The sequence below is a fragment of the Populus euphratica genome, unplaced genomic scaffold, assembly GCF_000495115.2.
Source record: "Populus euphratica unplaced genomic scaffold, PopEup_1.0 scaffold145.1, whole genome shotgun sequence".
NCBI lineage: Eukaryota > Viridiplantae > Streptophyta > Magnoliopsida > Malpighiales > Salicaceae > Populus > Populus euphratica.
The window spans coordinates 237,821-249,649 of record NW_011500001.1 but is presented as its reverse complement, the minus strand read 5'-3'; the positions used below and the strand labels follow the sequence as shown (position 1 = coordinate 249,649).

General features: G+C 31.9%; 1 protein-coding gene across 1 annotated transcript; it reads right to left on the bottom strand.

Moving 5' to 3' along the window:
• Nucleotides 1–6,607: 6,607 nt before the first annotated feature.
• LOC105140870 (uncharacterized) lies at nucleotides 6,608–11,569 on the bottom strand. The gene is made up of 3 exons (XM_011047904.1): nucleotides 11,186–11,569; nucleotides 10,263–10,541; nucleotides 6,608–8,032 (listed from the first exon to the last, which is right to left on the bottom strand). Exons 1-3 carry the CDS (start codon nucleotides 11,360–11,362, stop codon nucleotides 6,956–6,958), a joined length of 1,533 nt encoding a protein of 510 aa, XP_011046206.1. The 5' UTR covers nucleotides 11,363–11,569; the 3' UTR covers nucleotides 6,608–6,955.
• Nucleotides 11,570–11,829: the final 260 nt, after the last annotated feature.

The following is an 11,829-nucleotide window of genomic DNA, read 5'->3' as shown; positions in this document are numbered from 1 at the left end:
AATCTTCTTTTTCTGTAGCCATAATCAACAATCACAAAAAAACTAAAATGCAAAAACAGCGGAAAATAGAAATAACACCATTTTCAGAATAAGACTGAAGACGTATTTATTTAGCCAATAACTCAGTAACAACAGAGTCAACAAAAGGTAGTGGAGAACGATGCAGAATTGAACCTCTAAGTCCTTCGAAATCACTATGAAGTGCTGTTAAAAACTGTATCAATCGTTACTGCTCTCTATGTTCAATATAAGCACCACATGCTTTTAATTCTGCCGATTCTGTAAAAGCCAATTAATCCCAAAGATCTATCATGGTAGAATAGAACTCTTGAATACTCATATTCTTCTGGTGAAGAGCTCGTATGTCATTCTCTAACTGGTATTGTTTTGCAAAATTTGATTGCGTGAATAACCGTTGCAAATGATCCCAAACCTCCTTTGTTGTCTCATACTTCGCCAACTGTGTACCTATAGAATGCTCAACAAAATTGTTGATCCAAGTAATAATCTTTGCATTGTTTGCTTCTCATGCATATATCGAAACAGTATCTCCTTCTTCAACATTCTTAGGTACCACATAAATTCTATTGACATATCCCCACATCTTACCCTTAAGAAAATTTCTCATTACATAGCTCCAATACGAATAGTTCTTCCCATCCAACCTCACACTCAGATTGAAGCGAATCATCTCTTTCAGTAGCCGTAATCAACAATCACAAAAAAACTAAAATGCAAAAACAGCGGAAAATCAAATACCAAATTGCAGAAACTGAACAGAGATTGCAGAAACTAAACAAATATCTTCTAAGAATTATATGATTACTCCAAAACACAAAATAAATTTGCAGAAACTGAATGCAAATACCAAATTGCAAAAGCTGAATGAAAGACAAAATACCAAAATAATTGCAGAAACTGACGAAATACCAAATTTTGTTGAAGTGGAAGACAATATCTCACTCCAAAAAGTTTTGTAAGCGGAAGACAAAGTTGGATCCGTGAAGTTGTGTTTGGGATTAAGTTTCCTTTCATAAAATCAGCTCTGATACCATATTAAAATAATTAAGATCAAACACAAAATAGAGGCTACAATTCTGAATAATCTGTGTATTATTAGTACTTAACCTTAACTTAAATACATATAAAGTATATATAGATTAAACTCAAAAATACTATTCTACCCTTAATAAATAAGATTACATAAATATTATTTAACAAATAAATCCCACTCCTGTTTTCTTACGGTAGATCTCGAAGAAACATTAATAGAGAACACTTTCATTACAGTATAGATTCACTGTTCCTTTTTTTTTTTTTTCTCTCCGTGAATATTAATGTTACTTAAGAAATACTAAGGTGAAGCATGAAGATATTCCATTGTTTTAATGAAAATTGATAGATTGTTTTAGATAAATCGTTAAGATCTCTTTGTTTTAATAAAATTGATTAATTAGTTAAAATAAATATTTAAGATAATACGTCCAAATATAATTGTTATAGTACCATTAAACCAAATATAAATTAATTGTTAATTTGTATTGTTTCGTAACAAATGTAAAAGAAAACTTCTTGGCTCTCTTTTTAATAATTTTATGAATAATTTTTATATTTTGGGTTATTTTGATTCACTAATTTTAAAAATAATTTTTAAAAAATAAAATATATTATTTTAATATATTTTGATATAAAAAATACTTTAAAAAAACAACCATAACCACATTCTAAAACTTATCTTCATGGCAATATAATGATCATGTTTTATTTGTTATCTTCTATATTCATCTAATTACAATCATTTTTATTGACAAAATAAAATAATAGTGATTAACTAATTATATTATTATTTTTATTAATTATAATTATTAATAAAATTATTATTTTTATTAATTATAATTATTAACAATTTATTATTATTGTTGTTGTTATTATTGTTTACAAAATATTTTGTTGTATTTAACAATTATATTGGCAATAATATAATAATGGTGAAACAATTCCTTACTTCATACTAACTAAGTCATTATTAATTAATGAAAACCATGGTAAGTTTATATATATTAATACAACTTCACTCATTAATCCAATTCATATGGATTGCATCTCATCAACATCACTAAACATTCTACATTATTATATTTAACAAAATTAATTTGTCACGAGTAAAATACACTACAAGATTTAATGAAGAAAAGTTGACGTAAATTATATAAAAAAACACAATTTCTTCTTTAAATACAATCATTTACCAGCAAACTTTCGAATTTATACCCTTGTTCCACTCTTATGTCTCTAGAATTTCTTAAACCACTCAATTTCATTTGTAAATCAATAAGGAACTTTATCTATCATCTTAAGCCAACCTTTCTCATGTGATTTTCTAAGGAATTACCAAGAAATTTGAAGAAGTTTCAAGAAAAACTTTAACCTCTCTATTCTTATAAAAAAATCATTGGCCATCCTTGTATCTTTATTTTTACATTTCAAAAATGCTTTTAATTTTTTTTTATTTTTTATTTTTTAAAATTAATTTTTATGTATTGTTAGATCATTTTAATATACTAATATCAAAAATTATTTTTTAAAAATAAAAAAAAATATTATTTATATATTCCCAAACAAAAAATACTTTGAAAAATAAAAATTACTACACTCTTAAATATCCCTTAATAAAAAGTGGTGTTTTATAGTTAAAATTCAATGTATTTTCACTTTAACCACCATTTGTTTCTTATTTTAAGTTATGTCCTTTCTTAATCTTTCTTTTCTACAGTTTAATACTTTGTTTTCATTTAATTTTCTTTATAGTTAAAATTGTATCCATTTGACTCCAGAAATTTATTTATTTATTGTTTTATTTTTCTTTCAAGAAATTACAATTAAATGTTAATATATGTACAATATTAAATGTTTATATAAAAAAGCATAGTCGATCAACCTTAACTTCAAATAAAACTACAGTACAAATAATCATATCACTATCTTAATGAACTATAATAACCTAAACAATATGTTTATTACATAAATACATATATTTAGAAATATAATGTAATGAAAATTTTGGATGTATTATAAACTTTTTGATACTTCATGGGTTTTATTAATTTGTCGTTTAGATAATAATCACAATATTTGGATGTATTATCTCATATGTTTATTTCAAATTATCAACATGAAGTATTTTCTTGTATAATTGAATCAAAGTGATACTATTATTGCCTTAAATGAACTATAACTATTTACGTATTATTAAAAAATAATATAAATTATATTTTAAAATTTCATCTAATAGTTTAAATTATAAAGTTAAAATAGTTATTTAATATGATATCAAAACCTTGATAACTAAAAATTCATAAATTCGAATCTTGTCATTCCTAATATTTGATTGAAAATTAAATATAAGATAATATGAACTTTCGAGTTTAAAAAAATTTTAGTTGGAAAAATATATTAAAAAATAATATAAATAATATTTTCAAACTTGACTTAATAATTTAAATTATTATATTAAAACAGTTATTTGATATATATTATAACAAAACTTTTATTTTTTTTTAATAAAACTTATATTTGACTGTAATAAAAAAATTATATATGTTATCTCAAATATTTGTCTAAACCCCCACTATATTACTCATAATTCAAAAAAGTAATCATGTAAATTAATGAAGAAATTATTGTTTTTCTTTTTTACTATTTAATTGTCTGTTCTTATTCTCTCTCTCCTTGAAATAGAGGTTTGGTCAAAGATAGATGTTAAATTCTTGAATAGAGGAGGGACACTCATTCTAGTTGAGATACAACTAAATGGAAAATTTTTTTTTTTTTATTTGAAATGTTATTGCTGTCAAAATCAGTTGAAGTTCATTTGAAAATAAATGACTATGATAAATGTTCCAACAACTAGCTTGGTACAATTTTTATTTTATTTTATTAGATAGTTGAGATTGAATTTTATTTAAAAAACTTACTATTCTTAAAGTTTATGGTCATATCTCAACTTTATATATTGTTAGATATTTTCATTACACTTATTCAATGAAAAGATATTCACTTTATTACTTCTATTCACATGTAATTTGTCTTTTAGTATTATTATAAGTGGTTTGGGTTCTAAAAATTATTGGGCTTCAATATTAAATATAATAATATAAATTAGATTTATTAAATTAAATAATAAAATTTGAGTTATATTCAAAACATTTAAATTTTGCAACTCTAGTTATTAAACTCAATTTAGAATTAACTTAGCTAAGAAGTTGAATGTTGGTTTCTAAGTTAAATGTTTTTAAAATATTTAAAATTTTAATTTTTATATAAAAAATTAAAAAATAATATATATATATATATATATATTAACGAACTTTAATTCTACATATATATATATATATATATATATATTAACCAACTTTAATTCTACATAAAAAATATTTTTTTAATATCTATATAATAAATTTTATAAAAAAAAAACTTACGTGTATATGATTTGACTGAGCAATCCAATTACCTCCCTCGCTTGAGGCAATGCTTACCTTTTGTCTTCAGTAATGATTTGCTTTTCAGTTTGTTTTGGGAGCACCAGCCCATAAATATGTTACTGTTGTTATTTGTAAATTATTTGCATTGTTTTGGGAAACAATCACCCCACATTATTTCTACCACTTAATATATATGTTTTTGAAAAATAATTTTTTTATTAAAAAAAAGTGGGTCTTTGTCGGGTTCCAACCAGGGACGCAAGTCTCGAGTCTTTTAGTGCCAACTGCAATCTTGATGTTTTTTTTTTCAAGCTCGACCAAGGTTTAGGTCAATCTACTGGGCTAAACCAGGTCTGATAAATATTATTTTTATTTTATATTGTATTATTTTTTATACCTATTTAATGTGGATGTGTATTATAATATTTTTGTGCCAGCCAAAGAAGGCATAGCACGAGGGCAAATGATTCCATGGCAAATGGGTTCAAAAGTTGACTCCAATTAACCTAATATAAACAAAGAATCCACAAACTTCCTTAGCTAGCATTGCAATAATTCCACGCCCCTTTTTGTTATTCATCACTAGAGTCAATGAGTTCTCGTGTGGAGCTCAAAAGCAAAGCACGACAGTCGGTGATGGTGGGACTGGAAAGCCCCTTCCATGTGCTCTTTCTTTCTCCAAATCCACCTCGAAGAAATAAAGATGAAAGGAATCGAACAACTGAATTCTTAATGTATGAAAAGAGGCTGGATCTCTAGTTTATTTAGGGTCCACAAAATCAGGCAATCTGGAAAAACAAGAGTAGCTAGCTAGGGCATTCAAGACTCGAGACCAGATGCTGTATTTTTTGAGAGCCAAGTCAAGGTAATCTCTTGTATAGGATTTATGGCGAGGGAAAAGGAAAAAAAATGGTCCTCCTCCTACGATGAATGCAAGAATTCGTGCCCTGTAAGCTGCACTCATTTATGGAGATGGCCCTTCTCAATTGAGGTTAGCATTTTGTCCCCTACCTGGTGATGATAAATTCAGTGGGCCAGCTATGAGTTAGACCATAATGTCACATTTTAACTAATGCTAAAATTGCATTTGTAACACACGTTTGTTTTCAGCGCAAGAACTGGACGCACACAGACAACCAACAGGAGGTTTCGGCTATTAATAATTTGTCAGAATGTTGTACAAATCAATGCCTGTTAACCAATCAGATCGAAGGTTTATCGTATGCTTACAAAACAATGTTCAAAAATCTCAAGTTGAATTTGGATGATTAGACCTTTTAGTCAAGAAGGGAAAAGGTCCAAATGCAACTCATCAATGGCTTTGCTTTCTTTCTTTTTTTACTCGTCTTCGTGATAGTGAACTACCCCAATTGACTGCCTAAGCAAACATCATCAGTGACATGCGGAAAATAGATTTTTTTATTAGTGGTATTATTACTGTTTTGTTCAAACCAATATAGCTTGGAAGTGGAGAATTCGAGCTTGGAAGTCGTTGTCTTCCAGAAATTACTGATGAATCCATGCCTCAACACAGCTGAACTGTGAGAAAATCCACCTTCTTTTAAGTTTTTCACCAAGGGAACATCATAATCTTAATGCATAAGAGTGGCCTCTAGAAACGAAGCTCCATAGCCCATTACAATCACTAATCCCACGAATCTTGAGCAGTTTCAAGACAAACTTCCCAGATAATTTGTACAGCAGAACCTTAAAAAGGAAACATGGTGTCCAAATAGCAGTATTATTCCTTCACCCTTTCCGAGGATGACTCATTCTCTAATCACGTTTTTCCCATTCTTGCCGCGCATGCATCATTGCATGCCTTTGGTGGAGAGAACTTCACGAGTCACCACTAGAACACCACATGATTCGGTCATTTCTCATTAAAGAAGCATTCTAAATGTGTTCACATTCGAACGAAAGACGAATACAACCAGCACATACTTCCATATACTTCAATTCTGCGACTACCGTGGCTCAATAAGAAAGATAAATTGTTGACCAAGGGGGTTGAAAAGGGATGACGTGATTTTGATAATCAAGCATGCATATGGCTCAGAAACAACAGGCAGCAAAGTAAATATTTTAGTAGAAGAGACCAGAGTTTTAGGAAAACTAAGATGATACATTCCAGAACACAGCAGCCGCATGCGCATAGTCCAGGCATGGTAGACAGTACTTGCATCCACAAACAACAGAACATATCAGTATCATTTGAAGTACCAGATTTACAAAGCAAATTAAGTCACCTTTTCCATTTGCAAAAAACAGAACCAGGTGTCAAAGCCATTTACAAATTACATCATTAATTCACATAGCAAGTTATACGAAAAAATGAAATTGTGTAAAAATCCATCACTCAAGGAAGCATGTACACAAACGGCTAGGGCATTACGCTATAACCTATAAATCAAACCAATCATCTGAAAACAACATCTAACTTCAATGTCTGAACCCACCATATTGGGACCAGGTTACCCACTTTTCATCAGTTTATCCAGCACTGCATTCAAGTCAACTGACTGCCCATTCTCCATCAATTTTATCACTGTTTCTCTCACCAAGTCTCTATGAAATCCCATTGCAGCAACATTGTCAATAACATCATCAACTGGTCGCCTGTTTCCACTCCCACCAGAACCTGATCCTGATCCAGCATCCACATTAGAGGCAGTTGGGATAGCATGTGGTAGTATACGGGCAGTGGGCAATTGTGTGTAATTGCTTTCACCACCCAGGACTGTAGGAGATGGAAAGGGCTGCGATGGTTTTATGGATGAACTGCCATAGTTTCTTGGAGAAGCACCGTAACAATAGGAGTCCGCAATATTTGTTTTCCCATGTAGTGGCAGTCCTTGTGGTAGCAAACTTGCAGAATTAGACTCTACATAATTCCTGTTTGAAAGTTGAGGATAGATCTGCTGAGCAGAACCCGCATTATACTGTTGGAGAGGTGGAGACCTGCCAGGTGGCTGAAAGATGCTATGAGAAGGTGTGTAAGGAACTTCTTCGGAATGATGGCTTGGGACTTGAGGATTAACCATGGTGGAAGCTGGGTGCACTTGAGGCAGTTGGGGTAACTGCAAGTTTTGGGGAAAATGAGGCGTTGGTTGATAAGGCTGGTGATTATAGGGTATTAATTGCGACTGCTGAGCTGGAGGAACCTGGTATTGCTGATGTGTTCTTTCTGGAGTACGAACTAGCGCTGGTTCTTGCTGTGGAACAGAGGAGATAGCAGTCTGGTTCTGGAGCAGGTGGGTGGAAAGCTGTGATGCTGTTGCTACAGATGTTGCTGGAGGATGAATCTGAGGAGGTAGGTTTGTAACACTGGAAGAGGGAACAAGAAGTTGTGGAGAAGCACCTGGAATGGGAAGCAGCTGGTGGGATTGCTGAGAGACTAATGACAGTGCTTCTTGACTCAAACCTGCTTTAACAGTTGCATTTTGTTTTTCCACTTGCTGGTTATTTTTGGACATCTGAAGCTTTGCCAGCTGCAGCTGAGCCTCTGCTATATCTTGTTTATCTCTCAAATCTTGGACACCACCCTGAACCTGCAAGAAGTCACCATTTTAAAAAGCATTACACATGCATCCATCAGTGCCTGCCAAACACAAACCACCACTGTCTTCACCAAAAATTCAAAGTTTTATCACTCGTCGGGAGTGAAACATTTGAAGAAAAATACATGCCTGACATGAAAATACATATGGTCTCAGCCACAACAAATTGCCAAATTCAGTTTACATCAAAGGCAAGATATATAATCCACACACACAGAAAAGAGAGACGCGTACAAAGTGAGAACATGCAATGCAAATTTCAATGACCCCATGAGTATTGCCCCAAGCTAAGATTCAGATGGTGGACAAGTGGATACCGTGGCATCATATCTGCACACAACTCAGCACAAGGAAAACTAATCTGATTGATAGATCCTGAAAGTACATGAAATTAAGATTTTAATTCTAGAACCACAAATACCGTATATTAAATTATTATTTGAATCACATTCCATTGACTCCAAAACAAAAAAGGAGTAAGTGAAAAGGAAAGTCAAATATCTGCCATAATATTTATGACTTAATTAATTTTTCTTCAAGGACTCATTTCTACTCTTTGAATGTAGCAGATTTTTATTTAATAAAAATTCATTTACTTGAAGAACTCTACATTAATTTTATTCAAATTGATTTCAAGTATTTGGGTACTGCTCCGATCTTCTAACATTGAAGACCTGGATCCAACAAAGATCACATTGTTCAACAGGGACACATGTTGACTTCACAATGCTACCAATGATCTGCATTGCAATAATGCATTTTGTACAGAAGAAGATGGCAAGAACAATCTCTCCCATGGGTAACTATTGATCAGAGGTCTCCCTCAAAGGAATTATCAGTGTTTCTTCATTGTTTCTAGGGACTTCTCTCTGCTATAACCATCTTTCAGCAGTTCTGGGAGTGTTTGTTTTAGCTTTTGTGGTTGAGGTTGTGGTTGGGTACAACACAATTATGCACAAAACTCAACCACAAAAGCTAATATTTCTTGCTTTTTGTAGCTTTTTTAGTGGGTCCCACACCCAAATCACAACCTCCACCTCTAAAACAAACACACACATAGAGTAAAATTGTAAATAATATTGACAAGCAAGACTAACTTCAGAGGTAACTCCCCTCTCCCTTGGAAGAATAATGAACAATATATTTTGCTGGAAAGGAAGCAGAGAATCAATTGTCAACTGTTTGTTAATTTATGAGATGAAAATGAATGACTGATTCAACCCTCACCAATGTATATTTTCCATCTCTTCAGGCAGAAGGACCACATATGTGCTACATCTACCAAAGTTAAAAAGGACTACACAAGTGGAATCCTACACAATGGTTATCTTTTGGATCTGTGATGCTTCTTCATGGCAAGTATCTGCAACAAAATAGAAAAACTGACCCAAAAACAGAGCAAAACAAATCCCAATACAATCATAAGTCCACAGAAAAGTTAATTTGGGACTGAAGATTCTAAGGAAGTTGTGTTACAAACCTTAACGAATCAAGGAAGAAAGTTACAAACAACTACAAGTCTTGACAATAGACAGATGTGCTGTGCTTAAATGTGAAAGATGGACATTTAGTTGAGCTGGGAGTCCAACAGGTCAAATAAGAATAACAATGCACATCTAAGTAAGAGAAAGGTCAAGGTACATCAAAAACTTGCAATAATAGCTAGGATTAACGAACGGGAAAACCGAGAAACTGCAGAACAAAAGAGTTGAAAGGAATGACCAATTCCCACACAACCCTGTTGAAGTAAAACTCTTCCACTCCTACCAACCAAATTACAAATAAACGTTTTTGCAGATAAATACCATGTCCCTAATCAAGCCCAAGACATAATTAAATGCAAAGAAAGGACTCATTCATCCATATCCTTCCTATCATTGCTTTATGAACCTCAAGCAGCAAAAATTTTAAGACCAAGTACTGCATTTAGTAAGTTTAATGCATTTGAATTTCCAACAGTATTAATGAGGGATTGATAAAAGATAAGTCTGTGCACCCATGACTTTAAATTGTCTAATATCATAACTGAAGCTTTCATAGGAAAATTTGTTTGGAAGCCACCTATTTGTCCCAACTCTTAAGCCTATAAAAGATGTTTTGTTTTTCATTTTCATGCCCCTACCAAGTCTCCCAATCTCATTTAATTTTAACATAAAGTATAATATCATGCCTTGAGGATGAACATCAAAGTAAATTAAAACTCTTAAGAAGTTAAAAGTACCTCCACAAGAATATTCTTTATTTCCCTTAGCTTTCCATCAGTTTTCCCTTGATTAAAATCCGTTGATTCCTTTAATTCATGAACAACATTTTCTAGTTGGTGTGTTCTACTTTCCAATCGAGACACTTGAGTGCTGAGACACTCCACAGAGTGTAGCAATATGTCAGCATGCTCCTTCATCTTTACATCGATCTCAAAAATCAATGCTGCATTGCTGAAAATCCCAACTTTCTCAGGGGAGAATTTTGCATAATCAATGCAATCCATTGAGCTCCAACCCTGTAGGTTATAACCCAAACAGCAATGAAACCATCTGAGATTAGCAATTCAGAATACATTGCACTGGAAGAGCATATTTCAGGAAATTATCTCCTAAGAAATATAGGAAGTCAGACTTGTACCATTGACCCAACAAAAACTAATTGCTTAATCACAAAACCATCAGTTTTCTTCTCATAAACATTGCACAGCCCAGCTAATAATTTGGACAGGTAGTGTAATACTAGAACAAACTAAGCTATATTCAGCTAAACCCAAAATACCAATTCAACTGGGGGCATACATTCATCAAATGTTCAACAAGACATACACAAACCAATTAAGGGTCTTCGTATTGTTATAGAATTTGGGAACCCGATGGCTTTAAGTTCTTTTATTTGGATGGTTTTTTGATATGGTATAAGAGCTTAATGATCAAATCATGAGAATCTCACCACCTCATTTTTTTTTCTAATTAAAATTAATTAATAGGCGTAAGTTTGTGCAAGTCTCATAGAATAATATAAATCATATATTTTGTAACTCTCCCGACATGTATAATCATGTTCTATCTCATAATTTCAGTACAAAGTCCTATCCTAATTCCCTGCAGCCAAACAAAACAAATATAGTAACAACTAATGATACAAAGAGAGAAACGATACCCTGAGGTTGGTTTCATCAAGAACTTTGTTGTGGGATTTTGAAAGAGAGCGAGAAGTGTTGAATTCGAAGCCATGATCTCCATTTTCTTCTTGTTCATCATCATCGTCCAAGAAATTGAAGGGCTGGGATTTGGAAAGTTGGGTGATTTGCTTATCCATGTACCTTGAAGTATCCATCGTTTTCTATTTTCTTTTTTTCAAATCAAAGAGACAAAGAAAGTGAATTCTCCAGTTACCAAACAGAAGAATTATGGGAATCTAGTGAAGCTTGTGTTTGCACTCGCAGCAGTCTCGTGGTTTCTCTTGGTGTTGTGTTCTTCACTTGTACTTTGTTTTATTTATGATTTGCTGTTTTGTAAGAATAATGGGGAACGATACCTCGATATTCTCGTAGTGGAAGCAAAATAAATAGCCCCAAAAATTAAGCTAAAAGGGCCATAAATTAAAATAGATACAAGCCCGAATTAAGTTATAAATATAAGCCTTCTAAAGATTATTGGCCCATGCTATATATTCCGAGAGACAGTCGAATTTATTTTTTTTAATAACAAGAACTTTGCTAATATATTGTTTAATAGAAAAAAAAAAGTTTAAATATAGTTTAAAAATAATATAAACAACAAAAAATAATAATAAAATAAAAT